A 27,219-nucleotide genomic window follows, 5' to 3' on the forward strand; every position below is an offset into this window, starting at 1 on the left:
AAAGCCTGGAGATCTACTTCCAAAAATCAGCCAATGAAAACCCTATGGATAACAACAGTCTGATGCACAACTGATCATGGGATGGGGATGGTGGAGGACCAGGGCAATGTTTCCTTCCATTGTGCATGGGGTTGCCATGAGTCACAGCCGATTCGATGGCAGTTAACATCTAAGGTGACAGTCTTGTTTTCTTACTAGGGTAGATATCCTTGAGGGCAGGTACCACTTCTGTTCAAAATTGTGCCTCCCCCCCTCTCACCACCATGCTCTCAACACATGATAAATTTGCAGATGCTAGATTGAGCTTAATAAATGTTTTGATGAGTAACAGAGTTATTACAACAGCTTGGATTAAATTTAGAGCTATTTCTAGTAGTTGCACAGAGTCATTTTTTTACTTTATAGTCTGTCCCTAATGAGTTCTTGTTTGTAATTATTCTATTTGAGCTCTGAAACTATCTCAATTCAAAATGAACTAGGCAGGCACACCATACCAGCTATTTCCAAAATAAAAATGGTCTTAGATAAGATCCTGAAAGTCCACTCCTCTTTGTATCCCCCCAAAATGGCCGAGTTTCACATTTCATTTCAGTCTTTCATCTAATAACAGCATCATTTAAGTGTGAATCTACGTGGTTTACAAAAGTAAACAAAAATTCAGAATTGTTATTGATTGTTAAGTCCTGGTTTTTAAAGGAATTGAGACAGCAAATAAAAAATGGAGAAAAATTATTCTTTATTGAAAAATACCAATAATACTGACAGACTTCAAAAGCAATTCATTCTTCCAGAATACAAAGTACTTAATACATTTTTTTCAAACCTGTTTGCATTTCAAACAAATTAGCATTTTTCAATATCCAATTCGATAACCTGACTAAAAATATTTTCCAGCTTTATTATTTAAGGAGCTGCACAATCTTTAAAGTGGGGACCATGGAGGTGGGTAGGACCAGAGGGCTAGGGACTGCGCAGCAGTCTACAGAAACACTTCCACAACTTTGGTGCTGGCAACAAAAATACTGCACAAGACAGCTGCCCTCCAGTGTCAGAGAATCTTGGGAAACAGTATATCAAAAGATAGCTAGCTTTCTTATAATTCACACACTTTAAGATTGCTTTTTAAAGAAAATCTTTAAGAACATCACCGCGATTTAATGTCATCCAATAACTCTGAATTTTAAAAAATAACTAGAGTGAAAGAAATGAGCTGTTACCGTCAAAATGGTTTTTGCTGAGCTGTGAGTAATATTTCTATGCTTTTTTAGATGCAAAAAAAAAAACAACACATATGCAAGTTTAATTTGAAACCACACAAATTATGTATGTAGGCTCAGATAGTAGCAGTGTTCACTTTTATTACTAATAGCTTAATTGGAACAGCCATTCTATTCATTCCACCAGCAGGAATAGCAGCACCAAGATCTTCTAAAATTCATTATGTATAAAGCTTATGTCATTATCCAAGTCCCATTCTTTGCATGCTCCAATTGTTGTTATCTTATTTAACATAAAAGCAACAGGATTTGGAGAGTTACTATTTGCTGTATTAAAACAGTTATACAGCATCTTGTACTGTCAAAAAGCAAAATACTGTGAATGGCAGCTCTTCTTCACAGCTCTACCCTTGAAGCCGCCAAGCATCCGCTGCTCGTGCGGGCAGCAGCATTTCCACAGTAAAATAGCAGAAAATAAAGGAATCATGGCACAATGGATTCTGAATTCTTTTATCTACCATTGGTCCTGGGGCTCAGTACCTTCCCCTTGTAGACTATATCTGCTGATCATTCCGTCATCTTTAATGGAGGAAAGGTATCAGGTCATATAGCGAGTGATGGCTCTCAGAGCATAAAGGAGTTCTGCCTGCATCCTAGCTTCTATAAGAAGCAGATTAACATGAACCTGAATATAAAACACAAGATCATATAAAGTAGGATTATAAGCATTCACAATCACAGTTTTCAGTGAACCTAATAATCACCAGCACTAATACATTTCAATGTGCCACCGAATAACTTAGACAAAAATCTTGGGCTTGTTTAACAGAATAGCAGTATCTCAGGAAAATGAAAGCTACCTGGTATTCTTTTTGGATAGATGTTTTGAGCTTTCATTTGTATTTGATCACATCTCTCCTTGAAGGTTTGCTAAAATTTCAGAAAATGTAGACATTGCTTTATCAGAATACCAAATTCCCCCATGTAATCATCATTTTGTAATTTCTATAAAGATGTTTCAAAGAGACCAGACATTTCTACCTACATACCCTTAAAAAGATCTCTTGCAAAAAACATTCTTCTTTCTCCTAAATGGTGACAGCCAGGCCAGTGCCTCTCAAGATGGGCCAGCCCACCTGCCATCCCTGTCTTCTTTTACTCTGTTATCACAATGAGGTTCCCTCCTAAGTAATACATGACACAACTGTCCTGGAATGTTTTTCTTTGGGTTGGTAGGGGTGATGGAAAGGATCTGAGAGCCATTAAGTTAGGTGAAGGAGAATAAAAATTACTACTAGGTTACTGACTAAAGAAGCCACACTAGGCACCTACCTTCTCAGAGTGCTTGAACTGCCTCCAGAAGCTATCATACATTCGTTTGGTAACCTTTTCAGGAGTGCAAACAATGGTTTTGATATAAACTTTAAAGCTACGATCCAATAGCTGGTTAATTTCACCATAGTCATAGTCATCATATCTGTTTTAAAATACAAAGTGAGAATTATATTTTTAGTGCAGTTTTTATTCTTACAAAAGTAGAGACATCAATAGTAAGTGCTCTACTCTTTTACCTTCCTTGTGTAAGCAGCTGTCCCCCGAAATGATAATAAACAGCTTTATAATGTTTAATTGGGAGTGAAAGAGCGAGTATAAAGGGATAAGAAGCAGAGACCTCAGGAAAAGGAACAGAAAATTTGCCAGTGCTCAAGCAAATCATTTCTGAAACTTGACGGTATGAGCACTGTAGCACTGGGTCCTGAGCAATAGTACATATTTATAATCATGAACAAATGCTATAAACAGAACTTATGAATATTACCGAAATTAACAAATTAATATTTATTACCAGTGCTGTTATATAAGATATATACATGTGTAAATATAAAAATTGGAATTATTTTATTCATGTTTCCATGAGTTTCTGGGGTAAGATGAGGGGATAAAAAGAGGGTGGCCCTGGAAAGAAGGATGGTCTACAGACAGCCTCACAGTGTCTATACTCAGGAGATGCTGGTCTAAGTCAAGATGATCCCAGGCACTTGTGTCTGCCCTGTCCCACTGGTGGCAGATTCTCTATTTGGTTTTCAGTGCAAAACGGAGAGAACTCCTGCAAAGCTCGTCCTCCAACCATTCAGGAGACTAAAGTCAATAATTAGCCTAGCCAAACTATCCCCAGATTCTATAAAATGAATAGCAACACAAAGCCTGCCTTTACTGCCAAAATAACCACGAAGTACTATATATAGCATATACTATATACAGCATGTGTGCATGTATGAAAAGTGGGTACATAACCCTGCAGTTCCTATACAACATAATGATGGAGCTCTAAGGACACAAGAGTTGTGATACAGTATCATGGGAGTAGGTACTCTTCAGAAGGAGCTTAAGAACAGTCAGAGTGGCAATATGAGGTTACTGAGTTCCCAGAAGGCAGAAATAAGGGTGTCAGGGGGTAGAAGGTGATATACAGAAAAAACACACCAAAGATATTTGGTGACAAATTTTGCCTCTTTTCAGCTAACACTCTAGAACCACTTGCCTGCTCTTCTCTTCCCCCTTCCTAGAGATAACTGTCACTTAACTCTTGTCAATGTTTCTGACTAGCTAGGAGAGAGGAAACCACCTAAGCTGCATTAAGTCAGTTCTTTGAAGCATTAAAAGCATGAAAATAAACTACTGGGAGGGGTTAGTTGTGAGTACATGTATATGCGTGTCTGTGTGTGTGTGTGTGTGTTCCAAGCATCTGAATAATTTGGCCCAAAAGAATATATCTCTTTGTAAATGTAAGAAGAAAATAGACTAACCTTATTCCAAACATGCAGTGAATATAGTTCCAAATAGCACGTCTAAGCATTGAGGTATCAACATCTTTGTGCGTTGCCATTGTATTATAAGTAAGATTGTAAGCGATATGAAATTTTTCATCAATCAACTGTCCCACATCTGGATAAAGGCGATTTACCAAAGAATAGCCATGGTCTTCCCAGCAATAGTCCTGGATACAAGGAACAGAAAAAATGGGAATGCTTAAGATGCAGCCAAGTGTGGTTCTGCGGTGTGGTGAGACAACTGGCAGTTGGAATCCACTGTCTTTCTGGAACACCCTAAAGCTCCCAGCTTTACTGGCACTCCAGTCCCATGTTTTCAAATTATATACTGAAACATGCAAAAGGTTATGTTTTGTAATTCTGCGAGTTTAAAAACCTTTGGAATCTCTTCCCTAACACCAACCAAAGACAGACAAACAAACCAATCCATTGCCGTGAGTTGATTCCAACTCATAGAGACCCTGTAAGACAAAGCAGAGCTGCCCCACAGGTTTTCCAAGACTGTAACTCTTCACAGAAGCTGACTGCCGCATCTTTCTCCCGTAGAGTGGCTGGTAGGTTCAAACCACCAACCTTTCAGTTGGCAGCCAAGTGCTTAACCACTGTGCCACCAGGGCTCCTCTTTCCTTAACACACAGGACGTCTATTTTCAGCTTCATCTCTCTCACTGACTGCCCACTTAGCCTCAAAAGGCAACTCATTTTGGGAGTCCGCCGTCTTTTTCCATCACTACAGCCATTCACATAGTCCCCAAATTCTGTGAATTTTTAATTGAACACATCCATCACTCATTCTTCTCCTCCAGTCCCCCTTCTGAGTCTCAGCCCTATTAACTGTCTCTAATTGATTTTCCTGCATTAAATCTCCCTGCTTCCTTTCTTTCCACCTCAAACAAAACTTGATAAGCCCCATTTCTGTTGCTCCCATGTTTATTTTCCTAAAACACCTCTTTGACATCATGTCATTACTCTTGTCAAGAACCTATAAACCTATTAATCTACTCATCTAAATCTCTAAACTGTTTTGTCTGGCATTTAAGGCATACCTGATCAATTTTAAATTAATTTCCAAATAATCTGAAGTAGGAATCCTTTGTTCATGAAGCTCAACTAGTCTCTTTATGATCCTTTCCCTCACTCTGTCCCTTAACTGAAGCTCAATTATTGTCCACAGTTTCCTCTGCCTTGGTTCTGTGACCATCCAAAAAACCTTAAATCCTAATCTCTCTCCATAAAATTTCCAGTCCACACGATCTCTTCAATTTCTAATCTATTATATTTCATATCACAATTGAACTATTGAGTACAAATATTCTATAACTCCTCCTTGTGCCTGAAATTTGTCCCCTTAAACAATATCTCAGTTCCTTCAGCAAGGGAACAAAATCTTATAATTCTCAAATATTTCCATAATTCTGGAAAAAATATTTATTGCTTAACATTGGCCCCTCAAAATAATTGGGAAAGTTGGGAATATCAACTCATCTAAATTAAATACTTACGCAATAGATTTAAGACATATATTTAAACTACAATATGTTTCTACTGATGAATTAGAAGCAGTCTTAAAAAACTAGAACACAGAATAGATAAGTATTTGCTAATAGACGATTCTCAACTTTTACTGCAGATCTAGACACTATAACTACTGTTGCTCCTGAGGTATTGCTGAGCACAGTGCCTCCTGCCAAGCAAAAACAGAGAAGCAGCCTGGTATCCTGAAGGACCACCAGGTTCCCTAAGCCTCCATGGATTCCATATGTGCAGAATTGCATTGGGGAAGTTTTACTGTGTATTTCAAAGTTAATGATTTGGGAGCTAAGGAAACTGGGTACACCAATAATAATTCTACTCCCCGCATCACTAACTTTATTCACTCTAAGAGACAGGTGTTAAGCAATTTTAGACTAACATTTATTTATGTAAATCCTATTAAGGCTTAAATTTGAAACCCTCAAAATTTCTCATTGCTTCAAATAACATTTGGTTAATATTTTAAAAGGAATTAAGATGCTATAATTTTCATCATGTATTTTCTATGGTACCTATAAGAACTCACCCAAATTATGCAGTAAACAAAAAATTTACTCACCCCTAAAGCCCCTAACTTAAGCACATCCCTCACCTCTAAATTTCTCTTTAGGCTGCTAAAGACTTTTCTGTTACTCAGCCTTGGGGACCTGGTGCAGATCAGGGTACACAACTGTCTCACTCTTTTGGGTTTTTTTGGTAGGACAAAGGGAGATAAACCAATGCGATCAACACTGGCTAGGCTGTAGTACAACTATTATTTATTGTTTAACTATATTATGAAACTGAAATGTTTCATGCACCATCCTGAAAGCCTAACTACTACTGTAATTTTGTTTTATGGGTGAATGTGTTTTGAATTCTGAGGATCTGATTTATGAACTTCCCCAACACAATAAATATAAGGGAATTGCCTGTACACAGGAAAGTTATTTCTGCAACATTTTATAGTTCTCAAATCCAGGCGGCTCTTTCTTATTTTAGGCCAGATTGAGAGATTTCTAACCGATCACATACATATAGGAGTCCCTGGATGGCACAAATGGTTAAATGCTTGACTATTAACTAAAAGGTTGGTGGTCTGAACCTACCCAGAGGAAAAAGAAAGGCCTGGCGACGTGCCTCTGAACAGATGCAGCTTTGAAAACGCTATGAAGTACAGCTGTACTCTGCAAACATGGGGATGTCGTGGGTTAGAATCTACTCAATGGCAACTGGTATGTGCATAGAACAAATTACAATTTTACCTGGACTCGAAATGTTGGGACATGCATCCCATGTCTAGAGAAATCCTTATAGCCATAACTAGTATCCTCAAAGTGACGAGATATATCTCTTGCTGGTGTAACTTCTTCATCATCTGAAATAGTTTGGGAAAAAAAAAAAAAAAAAAGGCCATTGAAAGCTTTGAAAAAACACAATGCTAGTTAAAATTAATTTTGCCAATAACAAGTAAAAATAGGATAACCTCTTTTTGACAATGAATAACCTATACTAACTAAAATAAAGTCTTAAAACTATAAAATGAAGCTGCTTACTTATCAGTAAATGAAATACACTAAAAGTAGCTTCTCTGTATTAAAAAAAAAAAAAAATCATGGTTTAATTCTCTAGGCCTTTTGTTCTCTTCTTTTATAGCCTCGCTTGTCCCTCTGTGTTCCCACCAACTATATGTATACTAGGTTGTATTTTGGAGCCCTTGTGGGGCAAAGGTTAAGTGCTCAGCTGCTAACCAAAAGGTTGGCAGTTCAAACCCACCAGAGGCTCAGTGGGAGAAAAGACCTGGAGATCTGCTCCTGTGAAGATTACAGCCTAGGAAGCCCTATGGGGGCAGTTCCACTCTGTCACATGGGGTCTCTATGAGTCAAAAACTGACTGGACAGCACTAACAATAACAACAGGTTGTACTTAAAAGTACGCGCTCAAAGTTATGAACATCTTTGTGGATAATCGTTAATGTGATAACAACTATTAAAATCAGCTATGCTCTAAACTTAACACTTAGGCTATTTCTGCTTGAATATTAATGTCACACAATATATGATATGATCTAACAGCTCAATGGTCCTAGAAACAATTCTAGAACAGTGAAAAAAAGAGGTCCTGTGAATCACCATCTTTTCAATGCTTCCTACACTGTCCTAAGCCTTTTTGGACTATCATCATGTTTAGAAACTGATGAGATTATAGTTTCAAGTAAATATAGAATTATATGACAACTCCATGTTTTCAGGCATGGATACAAAACAAAAACCTTTTCCTAGAGGAAATACAAGCTAATGCCCAACCCTCCAATTATACAAATTTGATGATTTCTTTGCTATTAAGAAACTTAGTGTTTAAATGTAGAAACTTACAGTTTTCCCATTCTATTCTTGTCAAAATACATTTTGAGATATTAATTTTTCCTCCTTTAAATTACCTGGTTTATATGTTAAACCTTGTAGCCTGCATATAGATAAAGGCTAAACATAAAGAATTTAGGTTGTTGTTGGTTGTTTATTAAATAGCTCCTTTTCACAGAACTATAGAATTTTATAGCTGGAAGGAATCTCAGCACTTTCAGGAACTCAATTTTCTCATTTTAAAGAAGAGAAAAAAAGGTGGGCTGGGGGTGAGAGCTTGTAACTTACTAAAGTTCACAAAGCTTATTAGCAGCAATTCTAACATTAGAACTTCACTGTCCTCCCTCTTAGTGTAATGCTATTTTCCCTAGAACTTCCTTTTTTCCGATGAAGTAATGATGTAGCATAAACAAACATCTTTCAAAGACTGGCAGTGGCAAAATCTGACCAGTATTCTACTTTAACTTTTCTGTTACATTATATTTCAAAATAAGTAATGTATTCTTTAACAGTGACTAGTAAAACAATCTTTAGTGCTTCAAGTTTCTCGCAGATGTAAAACATTGAAAGCATACATATTTACCTTAAAAACCTTGTTTAGGAAAGGTATTAAATGCCTTGAATCCATAAAAAAATTTCTTTTTAAGACAGAAGCACAATTTTCTATATTATAGTTGAAGTAAGTTATAAAACAGAGACAATATAATTAGATTTATTTTTGGCACATAAGTAGAAGTCCCAAGAAAACCCAGGACATAATGGAAATTATTTATTAACTGACCCTCCACTGGTCATGGCTGGTACATCCCTCTGGCAGTCTGGGCCCCGTTTTCTAGCACTTTGTTGATGCTCTTGGTTTCTGAATGGGAATAGGTTCGTATGGGCTGAAAAGAGGGCACTGAAATATATCAGAGCCACTAGTTCAAAACGCAAGGAAAAAAAAAAAAAAAAAGAGAGGGAGCAAACTTCCCAATCACAGGGCTGAGCTGGCCTGGGGAGTTTGCAACTATTGTTTCCAGGCAATATACGGAATTAGCTGGTGGCTTTAAAAAATTATTTGTAAATAGGAATGCCTATCCAATAGCCTCTCTAAAAGGAAAGGCATATTTGGATTAATGTTTTGAAACTTACTATTTAAATTATCTAAGCAAAAAAGATAGGTTCCTTTTTGTAAGCAACAGAAATTATATTGGCTATGTAATTGTTGCTCTTACCTGAAGAGAAGACAAACATACTTTCTCTTTTTTCTATTTCAAAACGTGAAGCCATCTCTTCCTGACTTGCCTCTTCTTCATCTCGACATTCCTGTAACTGCTTCATTTTTTCCATGAGGGCTTCAACCTCAAAGAAGGAATCACTTACCTGAAAGAGAAAATACAATTAATATTATGTCAGACACAGTATGAAATTTATGAATTTTCTTTTTCTGAAATAAATTTTCTGAAAAAATATAAAACAGAAGAGAAACAATAAAGGCAAAAGCATTTTAACAACTTTACATTCACTGGATACCACTTTTTACATTTATACAAGGTTAAACATGAAAAAAGAATTTTAAAGAGAAAATTTCGTATCAAGGCTGATTAAATCTTCTAAAAGATGAATCAAGATGCCAGCCCTTTCTTTTTGTGCAAAAGAAAAGAGGAGGATGTGATTAGCACCAGGAAATCTCAAGCACCTGTCATTGGCTCTAGGGAAGAGGGAAGTGGTCTCTGCTTCCTCCCATCTCACTGCAGTAGCCATTCACTACTAGCTGGTCCTGATAGGGCACATGCTGCTGGCTCTTAATCCTAAAATAACTCGAGCTTAACCTCCTACAAGGTCTTATAATTTTGCCTATCCCTTGCCACCTACACTAGCGTTGGCAATTTGGAGGCAGTCAATAAGTACTTGCTGAGTGAATAGGTATAGGGGCCTAATATCTCTATGAGCTTAACTGGGTAGATTTTCTACGAAGCCAAATGAAGAAACAATATAACAGCAATTATTGTGATTATTCTTCTGATGATCCCATAACATATAACACTTACTTACCGAAATATTTCCCGCTGAGTTGACCTGCATCTCATCCACATTATGATTGCCATTTGTAATGTCACAGATGCAGTAGTTACTAACAGAAGGAGGTCTGAATGTGTGGCCACCATCACAATGGATTTCTGGACTGATTCCACAGCCAAAGGTGAATGAGGCAAGAGAATGATAGTGTGTGAGCAGAACTACTGCATGGACCAGTTCCGCAAGGGACCAGCTGTGCTCTTCAGCTTTTAAAAGTCCCTTAGGGGTGGAAAAAAAAAAACCAGAACATCTTTTTATACTGGGCTGTGGTGTTGGTGAAAATATATAGTTCATCTTAGTATTTAATCTACTGAAAACAGGGTTAATCACCATACAAATCCTAGTGTAAAATCATAATTTAGAGGACATAAAATCCAGAATATGCTTATTTTATGAATATGTATTCATGAATAGCGCTTAACATAATCTGTAATGACAAATTCATTATTATTTTGATTTACTGAAATACTGATTTATGATATAATAAATGCATTTTACTTACAGTTTTAAGTAAATGCTTTTATTTAGAAATGTGTTTCAGATGCTAAGTTATAAATGTTACTATGTTCTTAGTCCAAAATCTCAAACTAAATATAACAAATTTATGTTTAAATTAGAAGCTACTATGTGAGGTGTGTCTATTCTTGTTTATTACTGGGCCTCCTGTTTATTTTTGTTTATGACCAGGCCTCCTCAAGGAATTAGTGGTTGGAAAAATTTTGTTGTTGTTAGCTGCTACTGAGTAGGCCCCCGACTCATGGCAACCTCATGAATAATGAAACTAAACACTGCCTGGTCCTATGCCATCCCCATAATTGGTTGTGGATCAGACCACTGTGACCCATAGGGTTTTCACTGGCTGATTTTCAGAAGTAGACTGCCAGGCCTTTCTTTCTAGTCTGTGTTAGTCTGAAAGCTCTGCTGAAACCTGTTCAGCACCATAGCAACACACAAGCCTCTGCTGACAGACGAGTGGTGGACGTGTATGAGGTGCACTGGCAGGGAATAGAACCCAGGTCTCCCACATGGAAGACGAGAACTCTATCACTGAACCACCAATGCCCCTCTTTGGACAACTTAAGACTGAATATACCTAAATCATAAAATTGTATTTTGAAAATTATGCCCAAATAACACCTAGAATTCAATTCTGTGCCCCTTTTGCTTCATTATCTATTTTATAATCTTGTATTATTTTTTTCCCTTTCTTCGTGATATACTAGACACTGCATTACTCATATTCCAATCTTTTATCTTCTTAATAATATGCTTCAATTATGTAACGGTATCTAGAATGTGCTATAAACTAGAAAGACAAGACCAGAAAAATGTGTCATGTTTTCAAAAATTTCTAATGCATGGTAGACATCTGTAAAGAATGTCAATCTATTTTTATTCTACTATCCTTTATTAAGGAAACCCTGGTGGCGTAGTGGTTAAGTGCTACGGCTGCTAATCAAAAGGTCGACAGTTCAAATCCACCAGGCACTCCTTGGAAACTCTACAGGGCAGTTCTACTCTGTCCTATAGGGTCACTATGAGTCGGAATCGACTTGACGGCATTGGGTATCCTTTATTTATAAGTAGAACCAGAGAGAACTAGTTTAAAACATCATTTAAAAAATAAGAACACCTGAGATATGTTACTCATGACTTACTTCAATGTGTTCTTTGGTAATAAGCCAAGGTCTATGGGCTAACACTTTGTTGAGTTCTCCTAAATTCCGTAGCTTTTGAGGAGCATTCTCTAAGCCATTGAGCCACTTGGGGTCCCCACCAACATGAAGGAAATCATTTACATGAAGGTTCACTAAGTAGGAGCACTGGTGTCTTGCGGCAGCCTTAAGAGGAAACAAAAGATTATACTGATCATAAAAATTAAAATTCAGACCTACTATAAATTCTTGTTCTTTAGAATGTGCAAAACAGCTAAAGGTTTTATTAGCATGTTTAAAAAATTTCTATAAATTACAAATATGAAGTTTTCATATAAACATTTAAAATATTCAAATACACCATAAAAAGCACCTCAGAAATATTCCAAGAATAAAGAAATATATGATAAAAAACTTTAGAAATTCTATGTGCCAACTTTCAGAAGCTCAGATTAACAAGAAACTTCAATTAAGGTGCTAATCATAAAATAATGGAAAATTATTTAGAAATGGAATAGGATTTGCAATACTTATGTCAATATGAGATATTTATAATTTAAATAAATCTTGTACACTACTTTACTCTTTTATTTAATGGAGGATGGTTCTCAGTAGTGTATAAATACATGGTTGTTTCTTTTTTTTTTTTGTTATGCTTGAGAGCATACCTATTTACAAAGAGGAAAAACAGATACTACCTAACAGGAATCCTATTATAAGCTAGAGTATAAGTATTTACGCCTGTGATTAAAGCATTAAATATCTCTTAAAGAGATCAATAAAAGCAGACAGAATTTTCCACTGAATTTTTACAAACCATTATTCCAATGTAGTGCCGATAATGAAGGGGTAATGGCCCATCCATTTGCAGTAGATAGTGTTGAGTTTTTAAGAAACTTTCTAAATATTGTGGGTGAAAAACCATCACTAACGTAATGTTATCCAAACGACCCAAAGCAGCAAAAGAATCTGCAAACAAAGCATGCATCTGTGCGTCTTCACTCCCCACTTGGAGAATCTGTAATAAATACGAGAAAAATCATGGTTACATAAATTGTAAATAGGTGTCAAAGAAAGAAAATATGTCATTAAGAAGCACATTAAATTTGGCTTGAGAGAGAGGTTACAATTCCACAAACTTAAACTCAGTTGGTAGTAAGACAGAAGAATAAACAGTCACATACCAGCGTAGGGGATAAACAACAAAGGCTGAATGTTAAAGGCACACGTAGATAGTCTGCCTGCAGACTTGGCCAGAATCCAGATAAAAGAGCAGATTTAGATGATCAAACTTGCAGAGCTTGCAAACAGACACTAAAGTTTTTTGTTATAATGATGCCTGCTGCCACTCAATTTAAAGAGACTCGAGATTAATAGCAAGCAATCCTTGTGAAAACAAAGCATAAAAATGCTTTCATATATTTATATTTAGAATAAAGATTCAATCTAGCATTGATACTATCCTGTGAAAATGGTCAGGACTAAGCATCTTAGCTTATGGGCACACCTAAATAACATCCAAATATGAGCAGATGTAGTATCGTTGGTCAAAAAGAACTCTTGGCTTTCCTTGATTAAACATGGGTGTTAAAAAGCATCATGAAATACTAGAAATCAACATGACTACAACAGCTTCCTAATTCCACAGATTCACTGCCAAAGCGTAATGATTAACTGTGATCAACTCTGCGTAAAACACGCTGTTGACCAACAGTTGGTTCAGGTCCCAAGATGTGGGTCATAAAAGCATTTCCTTAGAAGCACACAGTTCACTATGTACCTTCACAAACAACATACCTCCTTTTCCGGGATGAATCTGCTTGGTCCGTGTCCTAGTGGTCGAGGAATTCTAATTCCAAGTTCCTAGAAAAGAAAATTACACCATCTCAGGCCTCCAGCAATAAACAACACAAACTGAGGCTACAGGAATGGAATGGAAAAACACCCAGTTGAACAGAGAAAGGGTTGTTCTGGTGGTTTGTTTTCATGGCTATATATACATACCAACTCTTCTGTTTGCATCACATAGCTAACAACAGCTTACGATACGACTCTGACTAAAAACAATAAAACCTGTTTCACTAAAACCAGAATTTTGCATAAAGTCCTTGGCAGAAAGTCTAGAACAGAAAGTTCAGGACATAGCAGCCAACCCTGTGGATTGCTGGTGATACAAAATAACACCAATGTGTTTGTACATCCCAAACCCAACCAACCAAAATATCAATTCCCTGTGCATCTTGTCAGGAAATGAAAAAGCAGTAAACTTCACTTAGATGTCTTCAAGAGGAGAAATATATTTTTTATACAGTATATAGTAACACCTCACAGTAAGAGCAGAAATGTTAAGAAATAAAAAGCAATTCTTTAAATCCACAAAAGAGAAAGTACTGCAAGACATGTGTTACAAGGTTGGGTAAAATAATACTAGAGAAAGTAATTTTGTTTATAAGCTTGCCATAAATTTTTTATTTATAGGATGTCATCCACCTTGTTTATATTTTAGAGAAGCTCAAATAATTGAGGAATTAATGGTTCTGTCTTTTGACACAGTGAATCTAGAATACCTTATGTGACAGTATGGCATGGTTAAAAACTGACAATACTGTTAGGGTCTCCTTTTTTCCTCCTAATACAGTATGTTTATAGAAACAAAACCCAAAACCAAAATAATGTAATTCAACCTCTTTTTGTTTTAAGGCCCATGCCTTATCAAACTGGTCTCATTTAAAAAAAAAAAAATTTTTTTTTTTTTAGAGTTTATACAACTAAAAATTAACCCTTGCTTATATAATTTCATACAAGTATTATTTCTACCCTCTTCCTACTGCTTCCTAGGGTTCTTCATGACATAAACCAGATACTTTCCTTTTAAAGATTTAAAAAAAGGGGGGGGGGGGTAGACAGGGCAGAACATTTGGCAGCAATTCAAGAAATCTGGTCCAACCAAGTAAAAACCTTTTGAGCAGAATGGATCTTTAAAAATTAAGCAGGCAGGACAACTGAAGAAAATTTTTACTAGAAGTCAAGATTTAAAGTAGGTTATACTTGCCAACTGAGTCTATAAAATAATATATAATTCAAATAATCCCAGCATTGGAGGTTAGTGATTTCTCACTGTGGTTGTTCCACACTTAATACTTAACCATACCCTTCACTAGAGGAGGAACTTAATTCATTTGGTCTGGCCATGTATTTGTTTTACTTTAACACCCTATAATAAATGAGGAGCCCTGGTGGTGCAGTGGTTAAGAGTTCAGGCTGCTAATCAAAAGGTCAGCAGTTTGAATCCACCAGCTACTCCTTGGAAACCCTATGGTGGAGTTCCACTCTGTCCTATCGGGTTGGAATCAACTCGATGTCAATGTGTGTTATAATAAATGACAAAAGAAAACATATTCCCGATATTAAATACATCGCCCTGGCACAATTGTAGCCATTTATACAAAATGTTAACTCTATTAGTTTCTCTAACTGCTGAATTTCTGATCCAAATACATATATTTTAAACAAAATATACTGGACTAAAAATATTTACCCTTCTCATTTCTTTAATCTTTGAAAACTATCTTATTTATATAAGGTGTATTTTAGGAAAACACCTGTTTCATGGTTTTCTTACTTATTTTGTAACTAAGAGACCCTAGGGACTTTAATATGTCAAAAGGTGGCATTTCAAATGTGGGAGAGATGATTATTCAACAAATGATCTTGGGACAACTAGATAGGCAAAACGAAAAAAGTGAAGTTGGAGCTAAGTCATACTTTACTTCATAATAAATCAGTGTTAAATATAAACAAACAAACAAACCCAAAATTCCAGTATTAGAAGAAAATATTCATGAAGTGGAAAAGGCCTAAGAATGCCATAAAAGCCAGAAGTCATAAAATACAAGACTGACAAATTCAATAACATAAAAATAAAGAATTTCACACGGGAAAAATAAATACACACAAAGTAAAAGGCAAACAGTAAACTGGGAAATATATTTACAACTGATGTAACAAAGGGCTAAATTTCTTTAATACACAAAGACTCCTACAAATCAATAGGAAAAACCCCAGCAACCTGAGAGAAAAATGAGCAAAAGACCTAACATTTTAAAGAAAAGGAAATACAAATGGTTGAAAAGATGTTCAATCCTCACAATAAAACAACTGCAAATTAACTACACTGAGATACCATTTTCATTTAAAACATGATTTAAGATAAAAAAAAGTTTGTTAACATGATATATTGGAGAAGGGGTAGAGAAACAGTCATTCTTATACAATGCTCATGGGAGCATGAGGAAAAAAAGATCAAGAAAAATATAAAGAGTATAAATTGTGAGAACCTCAAGGGAATAATTTACTATGTTGATTAAAATAAAAAAGGCATATACCCTTCGAATCAACAGTTCCTTCCTAAACCTTAACCTATAGTCATGTTTGTGAATGTCATATGTGAAAGAGTAAACACTGCAATGTTGTTTATAATAGAATATGATTGAAAACAACCTAAATGCTCATTAATTGAGGGCTGCATGCAGTCCTTAAAAAGAATAAAGCAGTTCTATAGTGGTTGATTTAAAAACATCTCTAAGATACATTACCAAAAAGCAAACTTGCTGCTGTTGAGTTGATTCTGACTCATAGCAACCCTATAGGACAGAGTAGAACAGCCCCGTAGGGCTTCCTAGGCTGTAATCTTTACAGAAGCAGACTGCCACGTCTTTCACAGAGCAGTTGGTGGGTTCAAACTACCAACATTTCAGTTAGCAGCTAAGTGCTTAACCACTGTTCCACCAGGGCTCCTCTAAGATATATTACTGGAAGGAAAAACAAGGTGCATAACATGCATGTATCATGTTAACTCTTCCCAAGGAAAGAAACTCAGCAATTCTATATCTAGGACTGTATCCTACAAATACATTAGCAGCATCTGGGTGGTATTTTTTTTTTTTTTTTTTAATTGAGACCAGATTGATAGACTATGGGCTTTAAAAAAAAGGGACTGAATTTTATTATTTTGGTTTTGTTTCTATACGAAATACATAGTTTACACACCAAACTATTATTAAACGAGTTTCAGAATTTCAAGAAAGTGGCTATCAATGCTTCAGAAATGGATTATTTTCAGATGAGTATGGCAATGGTCCTTCCCAATGTAATTCTCAAGTTTCAGTAATTCGATCCCTATAGCCAAATTTAGTGGCCATATTGGTATCCTTGGCTCCCTCCTTGAGCCTTTCATGGCCAAATCCTTCCTTTCCAGTTCCTTTAGAAATACTATTCTTTTAGGGTGAGAAACTATGCATTTTAAAATAGGATGCTTAGAAAAAGCAAACATTCTTGGGAATAGATTAGAGACCTATTAACCTAATAACCTCTTAGTGTTAAGATCACATTCATTCCTTGACGAGGTAGCAGTCTAGCAAGAGAGCTAGGGCCAGAAGAATGGGTAAAGGTGAGAGGGCTAGGAAGGAATCTCTGACATTCAAGACTCCCATTTCATTTTTTTTTTAACCTAAGGTTAATCCTAGGTAAAACAGAATTTTGCCCAGTTCTCAACTGGATCAACAGGGTAATTTCCTACTAAGCTTAAGAGGTTGTAAGGTATTTGTGCTGTTCTGAAAAAATGTAAAGGGAAAATAGAGAGAAAATAAAAGAAAAGATTAGGGTGGGGGGATAGACTTTCTTTTATCAATTCTTTTCAAAATAGAAGACTGATCAAGATTGATATAATGGGTAATAATACTGCTGTTCTGGAATCACATAAACTTAGTCTCCTATATTTAGAGGCTTGACGCAAAAGATATACCTTGTTCTCTCTCTCTTAGCTAATTAAACTGGGTAAATGAGGATACAAGAACTTGACATGATCTTTCCTACTGAATCTTATACGTAGTAGAAGATAGAGGGCTGATTTGGGGTGTCCCTGATGAGTTCAGACTGCATCCCAATTTATCTCTGTCCAGCTACTGGTAGGAAGAGGATGGTTAACTCCATCCAGCCTCCCACTGCACACAAAAACCATAGCAATAACCCCTGGGAAAAGTAAGCAGGTGATAACTACTTTGAAAGCAGACTATGACATTTGTTCTCATTGTTTTCATAAAGATGCCTCATTTTGGGAAATGCACCAAAGGACACCACAAAAATGGAATAATGTTAAAACAATTTCCCCCATGCATCAATTGTGGAATGGAGAAAAAAGTACACAGCAGAGTCAGAAGATTTGGGCTGAAAACATGACCCTGTTTATTAAGTATACAATTGTCAACAAAACACTTAACTTCTGAGCTGAAGGTCCTACTCCATAAAATAGGATAGAAGACAATGATGGTGCTAATGGTAACACCAATACCAACTACCTCAAAACATCAATTACAGAAGATTTTCCAAATTACTTATACATAGGCTAGCCCTTCATAACAGACTCAAGTCTTATTTTAGGGACAAGGTCTAATAAATTTGATTATTTAGTTTCTCATAAGCAGCAGAGTAAAACAGATAAGGTCATACTCCTAGGTTCTGGCTGGCACCCTGAAATTAGTCAATGATTTCTGAGAACCAAACTTACTTTTAGTTTTCGGCTTATTCCTTAGCTGATAAAAATACGCAAAAAGTAATCTGGGGATAACAGCAGCAGCAGCAGCCACACGTAACAGGTACATAGTATTTACAGCCAGACACTGTGTTTTAAATTCTATTATCTGTAAACAAGAAGCATCTACGATGATAAAGTCTAGAAAAAGTATTTGGCATTCTACAACCTTCATGAAAAAGAAATAAGGATCTTACACTGATCCTTACATCAATCTATGAGGTAGGCAATATCACTGTTCCCATTTTACACAGGTAATTGGTGAAAGCCCTGGGATTTGAACCCACGGTTTAGCTTAGAATCACTACTAGTAAATAGTAGAGATGGGAGTTGAATCCAAGAAGTTGAGTTGTAGAGTTGGAGTCTTCAATTACTACTCTTGTCTCTTTAAGAGTTCTTGATACCTTGGAGACCTCTTTAGATATTACTGTATTACATATTTGCTTTCTATAAGGTTCTGTTTCAATTTTCTGGAAAATTCACTTTTGAACACTTCTGGCCCTAATCACATGACAAAGGAGTTAGTATTCTATTTCTTAACAAGTGCTGATCAGAAAGGCACCGTAGATCTTTAATAGGATGATCACAAACCTAATTAAATATATTTCAGATAGGAAAAAAAAAAAAATTAGTAAAAAAAAAAAAAAAGTTTTTTTTACTAGTTTTTCCTATCTAGGTTACTTCAACTATTCCTTCATCTGTATCTATAAGAAACTGAATTATAGGCTCTGAATAAATTTTCACCAATTCAGATTCTAGGAAGCAAAACTGCCAACAGCAAATGGCCTTGCTGAAAAGATGCTAATTACAGGACAAACTTCAGAGGCTCGCTGTGAAGGTGTGGCAGGAAAAGCCAGCATGGGAACTAACACTCCCCTCCCCTCAACAATCCTAAGTGGCATCTTTGAAAGACAGAGCAATAGCCTCCGCCATCAAAGCATTACTCCGAATCTCCAAGACCTGTTTCCTCCTTACTGCATAATACTAATATACTAATTTTCAGAGTATGAAAATTCTTAGTAAATGTCCAAAGTCCCACAGAAAGACCATGTGTGCACTAGGTCGCTGCATGAATCAATGTCTGTGTACTGAAAGCACTGTTCTCACCAGAGGTTTCAAACTTGTTAAAGAAACAATTACGACTCTGTATCAGTGACCTTAAGTGAAAGGGTGAACGATTTGTCTTCAATGCAAAATGAAAGCATTTGTTGGCTTATGGTGTCTACCCATTTGCAAAAGTAGCTGAAAAGTAAAAATAATCCAGTAATCTGAATCATTTTATTTTTCTCACTGCACTTGATACATTGAAAGAAAACATACAAGCAAAAAACTTGTCTGGGTGTTTTAACACTACACTGATAACTACAACACTGATATAAATTTTATTTGATTTTTAAAAAAATTACAAAAGCAGTGTGCTTTTTGAAACACTTACTAGGGAATTTAGAAATATTAGAAGTCCAGGTACCTCTTTCTCCTTTAAACTTGATCTTCTGTGGACAATATTCTGGAAAGATAAAAATTGACTTCAAAGTACTTCATCTGTAAGGCTGACTTAGGCTATCTGTGTGCCCTATACTTTGCTTAGGAGTTCCATTCCTGGAAAGTGTTTCTTATTTTTTTTTACAAAAGCAATTTAGCAGCCTGCTATTTGAAAAAAAAAAAATTGTTATTGATTCCTCTGTAAAGTGAGTAGTTTTTCTATAAAGCACGGCTTCCTAATTTATCTTCACACATGTTGGATTTATTAAAAATGAAATACATCTATACAAAGTTCCTTCCTGGTTTCCTGAACACAATTCCATAGGCATTACAATCAATGTGCAAGCTAAGATGCATCTACCAGTCAGTTTACGTGGTTATATTTAGAAAATTCTAGATCTGGGTAAGAACTGTTTAGGATTCTGCACACAAGCACCATCAAAAATAACAGATCTATTCAGGCACAATGATTGGGACTCACTTCTACTTGAAATAGAAAAGATTTGTTATGGCCAGCAAACAGAAACTGTAAATGCTAATTCAACACTTTCACCCTGTTTTCTCTCTTTGGTAAAGTTCCTGAAGCAATGTTTTAAGAGACTTTTAGGTTGTTCTATTATCCATAAAAAAGGAGCCCTGGTGGTGGCATGGTTAAAGTGCACAGCTGCTAACCAAAAGGTCAGTGACTGGAACCCACCAGCCGCTCCGCGGGACAAAGATGTGGCAGTCTGCTTCAGTAAAGATTTATAGTCTTTGAAACCCTATGGGGAAGCTCTACTCTGTCCTGTAGGGTCGCTATTGATTCGACTGCAGAGGGTTGGTATTATCTGTAAACAAGGGGCATTTTATATCTATGAATGTTAAAATCTAGAAAAAGCATTTGGTATTCTACAACCTTTAAGAAAAAGTTTCTTCATTTAAGTGCAAATGAATATATGTAGTATAACCATAACGTAAGCTCAGTTCACAAAAAAGTCATTTTAGTAGGCAAAGCTGCGCAGACGTTAATTCAAATTTGGATTTCTTGGACTAAGGCAATACAGCATTCTGATTTCAATTCACATTTTAATTAATATTTCTTTACTTTCTCATTTGTCAACTTTTGAATCAAAACCTTTTAGAGGTTCAAATTTTATGTAGGGTTGTATTAGTCACTTTCAAATGGTGTCCTATTTGCAACCACTCAGGAAAAACACAAAATGTTACAATTAAATGGCTTTTTCCATAGACCAATTCAGAAACGGAAGGTACGGTTTAATAAACAAGATTGAACGCCGTGCATAACGTCACAGAGCTTGCAGAACGTATTTATTCCAGGCAACATCTCATCTTTTAACTGACTCAAATGTATTTTCTTTTTTTTTTTTTTTAAGTAGGAGATAAATGATGGAGGTGGCTGAATAATGTTTTGACAAGACGCTGAGGGAAAAAAAAAATCCACAGGCTGCTTTACCTTCAGCCTAGATCTTTGTTCAGTTTCTGACTTGTGGAGGCTTGTACAAAAAAGACAAGGTTATTTGTGTTTTGGAGGCTTCCATGTAAATCACGGAGGAGCGAGCTGCCTCTTCCAGCCTCGGCAGGCATTTTCCACCCGGGGCAGACTCGCGGCTGGAAACGTCTCCCAGCGCCGCAGGCCGCCCCTCACCTCGGGGACCCGGGCGGCCAGCGGGCGGCTGCTCCTGCGAAGGTGTCAGGGTGCGATTCCGAGTAGGCGCTGCGACCTCCGTGCAGAACCGTAGCTCGGCCGGGACCCCCACCTGGGACCGCCACCCCGCCCGCCCGGTCCCGCCCGCCCGGCCGCCCGGTCCCGCCCGCGGGTACCTCGTCCTGGCCGCGGCCCCCGCCGCACTGCCTGCAGCCCAGCAGCTCCGAGACGGCCAGCGAAGCCGTGTACGCCTCGTTCGCAGCGGCGGCCAGGCGCATGTCGGCGCGGGCTCGGCTGCGGACGCGGAGAGGCGGCGAGCGCTGGCGCCGGCGGCGGCTCCAGGCTGCAGCTTCTCAGTCAGCGCGAGCCCGGGGGGCGGGGCGGCGCCAACAAACAGGCCTCTCGGCCCCGCCCGCGCCGCCGTCACTCCGCCGCCCTGGCGGCCCGGGGCGCCAATGCCGGCCCGCGGGGCTGTCGGGCGAAAACAAGCTCGAGGGCCCGAGCGCCCAGTCAGGAGAGGAGAGGACTCTCAGGTCGGGAGCCGGCGCGGGGCCGGTACGTGAGCGTGCACTGTGGCTGCAAGGTGCGACGCCGCCTTCGGGCTGCTGTGAAAGGCAGATCTGCCCCCCCCCCCCCCTCCACCGCTCCGCTCCGTTTGTCCAGAGCCAAACAGCAAACCACCTCCAGACTAAGCCCGGCACAAGGAATCAATTTCTCTTCATTCTTCTCCAGTAATAATCAAACAGCGCTGAATGGGCCGCACCGTGCAGAAACAAGTACAAGACCATGGCCTATATTCAATGTAAAATTTACTTTTGGTAAGCTATGTAGAAACTATAATCGCTCTCCCACACAAATAGTAAGACTTGGTACCCGACCTTTGAATTGTCTTTTTTCTTACCAAGTATATTCGAAGGATTTAAATATTCTGATTGTCCCTCATAAGTGCCCTGGCTTAAAAAGAAATTCCTCGCTCTAACATCTGATGAGGAACTTGGGAAAATATAGGTTATAAAGGAGCACAAATAACTGACATTATTGGATCCAGAACCCAAATCTCTGAAGTCTGTATCAATACTATTTCCTTACATGGTTCCATTAACTTCTTTTTAAAAAATCAACTCTTTTTTGCCTTTTTGCCCTTGCGTTTTCAAAGCTTTACATGCTCAGGTTTAAGGCGGGGGGGGGGGGGGCGAGAAACATTCTGATAGAAGGAAAGGAAACCAGTTGCGAACGAGTAGATTAGGACTCATAGCGACCCAAAAGGACAGAGCAGAACTGCCCCATGGGGCTTCCACGGAGCGGCTGGTGGATTCCAACTGCAGACCTTTTGGCTGGCAGCCATACCTCTTAACCCCTGCCCCAAAAGAAACAAGTGGAGTCTAAATGAATAAATATTGACACAGAAACAGGACTCATCAAAGAAGTTTCAGTCTCAGGAAACAAAGTCTCAGAAAAGACTGTTACTCTTGTAGCCCTTAAATTGTCATATTTTAAAACAAGCAGGTTAAACATGGTTACTTTTTACTTATCTCCTCCAGATAAGTAAATGTTATATGTTCTCATAGCTGCCTTTATAAATTGCTAAAGCCTCCCCCCCAAATTTTTTTACTGATTAAAAGAAGCAATTTTGGTCAACATTAACATAGAAGAAAAGGCTAGAAAGGTTTCCAAGCTGTCTTCCACTGAGCACAACCACAAAAACAAAACGAAATAAGCAACAACGAACTCAGCAAATCTTACCATTTGCAGCAACATGACATACCTTCCAAGGTAAAGTGGCTATAAATGAATAACTTGGAAACATAAAAGGACTTGATGTATGGGGCTGTGATCCACAAAGCCAGTTAGATGTTGAAGGAAGTACAGGAAAAATGGTTCTAGGACCAGGATCCCTGCTGGCACAGTGGTTAAAGCTTTCAGCTGCTAACCAAAAGGTTGGCGGTTCTGCTCCACACGAGAAAGATGGGGCAGTCTGCTCGCATAAAGATTTACAGACTCGGAAACCCTATGGGGCAGTTCTAGTCTGTCCTACAGGGTCACTATGAGTTGGAATCAGCTCAAAAGCTGTGGGTCCGTTGTTATTATAGGCCAGCAGCTATTTTACAAACTCTGCTATTTGAACATTTCATTTCACCAGTTTATTTCTTCTAGGAAGACTCTTGATATCTAATCCAAGAAGTAATAATGATTTTTAAATATTTCCTTTCTCTATAAATGTAGCATTTATCAAAGTGAAAGTCATTGTCATTGCATTTATCTTTAGTAATAATGTTCTCAGCTCTTATTTTTCTCTAGATCAAGCTGATATACACCTATGTAAAAGCACAGTGGTATCAGTGACTTGATGTGAACAGAGAACTATGAAATATTAGGGAAGCCCAGATTTGGAGTGGGGGTTCAGGATAGGCTTCCTGAAGAAGAGATTTCTGAGTTAAGGCTTAGAGGATTAGTGGAGAGGACTTGGCAAAAAAAGTTGGGAGGGTAGAGGTAGCTTTTTAAGCAAAGGAACCAGCATGTGCAAAGTCCCAGAGGTAGGACAGAGAGTGATCCATTAGAGGAGCTGAATAAAGGAAGTTCATTGGGTCTGGAGTGGAGGACAAGGGGAGTAATGGAAGCAGTTTAGTTAAAAGATAACCAGCAAGGGGAAACTTGTTTGAGTCTTGTTAGGGAATCTGAATTTCATTCTTAAGGATAATGTGGAGCTATTCAATGTTTTAAATGGTAGAGTGACATCAAATCTGCATTTCAGGAAAGGTTTGGAAAAATATTAGAAGGGGGCAAAACTGGGGTCAAGTAGATGTATTAGGAAGGCTATTGAGGCCATCTTGCAAAGGCAAGGGATAGGACTGAAAAGCAATGGAAATGAAGAAAAGTATAAGGAGGAACGTATATTTTATCTCTCCAACACGATAATAAGTTCTCTGAGGGTGGTAGGTACACCTCATACTCTTGTTTTTGGAATTTAGGAGTTCTCAAAGTATCTGCTTTTCCGACCAAGCGGCTTTCTTGAACTCACGAAACCAAACCAGTTGCCGTCGAGTTGATTCTGACTCATGGCAACCCCACATGTGTCAGAGTAGAACTGTGCTCCCTAGGATGTTCAATGGCTGATTTTTCAGCAGTAGACTGCCAGGACTTTCTTCCAAGGCACCTTTGGGTAGACTCAAACCACCGACTTTTCAGTTAATAGCCATGCATGTTAACTGCTTGCACTACCCAGAGACTCCATCCATTAGGGCTTTAGAAAACATAGTCAATTTATGAAAAGCAGTAGATACACTTTAGCAGAAAAAATATTAATCAGGTTAAAAGGCATAATCATGCTTTTACGAACCTCATATTAAGCCTTGAATTTTCTTATTCACGAATGGAATTATATTAAAGTAGCCTATATATATTTTTTATATTTGCAGATCTATTCAATGGAAAAAAATGTATTTAATAATGAGGTTAGAAAATACATGCAGCAATGATTTTGGCCATTAAGCCAAAGAACTCCTTTCAGAGTGGGAGTGGGATCTATCAAACTTATGTAGTTTAAGCATTCTTGAAAAAGCCCCTATTATGTCACTTAAGACATTTTATTTAGAATGAATGCTGGTTTAAAAGATTACTTCTGCTTACTAATTTTGTCAAGATTTTTCTCCTCCAGCTCATATCTTCCTGTTTTTATATATATAGCGTGTCTGCTAAGCACTTTTTTCCTTTTTGACATCATGTTTTGGGTACATTTAGATCCTTTTAGCACTGAACTTTAATTTTACGTGTTCTCTTATATGCTCTCTACTTTTTTCACTTCTTCAATTTAATTTTTAGAATTACATTATAAAGGAGCAAGAGTGTTGACAACTTTTTGCTCTTTCTTTTCTCTAGGGTTTCTCCTTTTAGAAATGTACAGGTTGTTTTAAATCTCTACACAGGAATTTAGAAATACAGGACATCGCCCATACTTTTAAATAGGCTATATTCCAAAAGTATTGGTGGTTTTAAATTAGAAAATCACTTTTCCCCAAAGAATCAGCATGTTAAACTGTGATCAGATTTTCCATGTTGATAATAATAAGACCAGTAACTTATCAACGCCTATTACCAGACACTGAACACTTTACATATACTTTACATATATAAGGTAGATATAATTATTTCTATTTTATAAATCTGTAAAACAAAGTATGGGTAACTTGTCCAAGTTTATACCTGGTGCCATCAAGTCAATTTCAGCTCATAGCGACACACCAGTAAAATGCAGTCTGAGATTAGAGCCCAAATCTGTCTGAATCCAAACAGCAGACACTATGCTGGGCTGCTTCTTTTAATGAATGTATACTTTTTTGAATTTAGTAGCTATGTATTAACCTAAGTTCTTGATTCTGGGGGCAAGAAAAGAGGACAGGAAGAAAGAAAATTTTGTCTCCTTTTCTTACACCCAGGGTGACATCTGGTAAAAAGAGATATGAAACAGATGATCTTGGTCTTTGAGAGCTTCTCCATTTCTCTATCCCCTTCACTCCTTTCAGTCTCTTTAGTGACCTCATGCTACTCAAAACTCCTTCACTACATATCTTACCCGAGTCTACCCGGCCTCATTTTTAAATGCCCCTCACATTACCCTCATTCCCCTCAGAATAAGTGGTAAAGTAGGCTTCTTTAAGTAATTCACACTCTTGTTTGAGTGACTGACATTTCATATTTATTTTAATCAGTCTCAATGGAATGTAAGCTCAATGCAAATCAGAATGTTCGTCTTTTTTGTCCACTGCTGTATTTCTAATATCCTAGTGCTCAGCAAACATTAGACCTGCAACAAACATAGACCCCCAAATAAATATATGAGATCCACAGAGATGTTTCCATTAAAAAAAGAAATTTAACTCAATTGAAAACTTAATAATGAATTTCAGGTTCAGTATTCAATTTTTAAAAGATTTCAGCAATTCAGACTAACATTTTTGGAGGCTTAGGGGCCACTATTAGGCAAGCAACAGCTGCTTGGAAGCAGCTTATTGTTGGATTCAGCTCCACTAAGCAAATTCTGTTTTTCATAGTTTCTTCCCCTTTTTCTCCTTGGGAACTCACATACACTTCCAAGCTTTTTGATTTTCTGTGCCTACTGTCCTGCACTACCCATTTTGCAGCTATAAAGGTTCTGGATCACTTGTTAAGTCAAGCAAGTACTTACAAGTCAGACACTGCCTGTATACATACTATTGTTTAACAAGGTTCATGGAACACTTTGTAACTAGGTTTGGCTTTTAACATCCTGAGGCCTATCTAAGGTGGAAAAGAAAGTGTCCGTTGTGAAATCAAAATTAAATGGGGGAATTCATTCAGAAATATTACAACTTTTAGATGCTAATTACTTTTTGCATCATTTCTGAGTTAAATGAGAAGAAAAAGGTTTAATTTGGAATAGCACGAGGTTTGGGGGAAAAAGGTGAGTAATTCCACCTGGTGGGGAACTGAGTGTTAGAAATTTATCCCATGTTCTGTGGAAGGTTTTAAGGAAGAAGGAAATACTGATACAATCTTCAAAATAAATAAATAAATAACTGAAGATACTAAATATATGACATTTAAGTAGAAAATATTTCTCAGACTGTATATATACACTGTATTGTATAATTTTTAAAATATTTTTGAGGAGCTGGATTTTATTTGTACCTAAAAACATGTGAAATATTTTTAAGATTCTCAAGGTGCTTCTGTTTGTAGACAAAAAGCAAAAATTGATTTTAATATGTAACCTATGATTTTAAATCCAAGGAATATCATTAGTCAGGGATAATATAAAAAATTATCTTTTCAAAATAGATTAAAACCTAATCTAATCTAATATCTTAAACTTACCCTGAGCCCAGAGACTTG

The 27,219-nt window shown here is 37.3% G+C and overlaps 1 protein-coding gene across 2 annotated transcripts in view; it reads right to left on the minus strand.

Annotated features, from left to right (window-relative positions):
* Positions 1 to 739: 739 nt before the first annotated feature.
* SESN1 (sestrin 1) overlaps positions 740 to 27,219 on the minus strand; it is a 130,531-nt gene continuing 104,051 nt past the window's right edge. The window contains exons 1-10 of one of the 2 annotated variants that reach the window (XM_049896437.1): positions 21,528 to 21,729; positions 13,433 to 13,498; positions 12,453 to 12,653; positions 11,639 to 11,821; positions 9,957 to 10,199; positions 9,137 to 9,284; positions 6,825 to 6,937; positions 4,025 to 4,215; positions 2,550 to 2,694; positions 741 to 1,902 (exon numbers count right to left, since the gene is read on the minus strand). In XM_049896437.1, the coding sequence (XP_049752394.1) occupies positions 1,816 to 1,902; positions 2,550 to 2,694; positions 4,025 to 4,215; positions 6,825 to 6,937; positions 9,137 to 9,284; positions 9,957 to 10,199; positions 11,639 to 11,821; positions 12,453 to 12,653; positions 13,433 to 13,498; positions 21,528 to 21,629 (1,479 nt within the window). In that variant the 5' untranslated portion in view covers positions 21,630 to 21,729 and the 3' untranslated portion in view covers positions 741 to 1,815. Of the gene's footprint in view, positions 1,903 to 2,549; positions 2,695 to 4,024; positions 4,216 to 6,824; positions 6,938 to 9,136; positions 9,285 to 9,956; positions 10,200 to 11,638; positions 11,822 to 12,452; positions 12,654 to 13,432; positions 13,499 to 21,527; positions 21,730 to 27,219 lie in introns of those variants that run through there. The other variant, XM_049896373.1, reaches the window with a different exon arrangement.

The sequence above is a fragment of the Elephas maximus genome, chromosome 1 (assembly GCF_024166365.1).
Source record: "Elephas maximus indicus isolate mEleMax1 chromosome 1, mEleMax1 primary haplotype, whole genome shotgun sequence".
NCBI classification, from domain to species: domain Eukaryota; kingdom Metazoa; phylum Chordata; class Mammalia; order Proboscidea; family Elephantidae; genus Elephas; species Elephas maximus.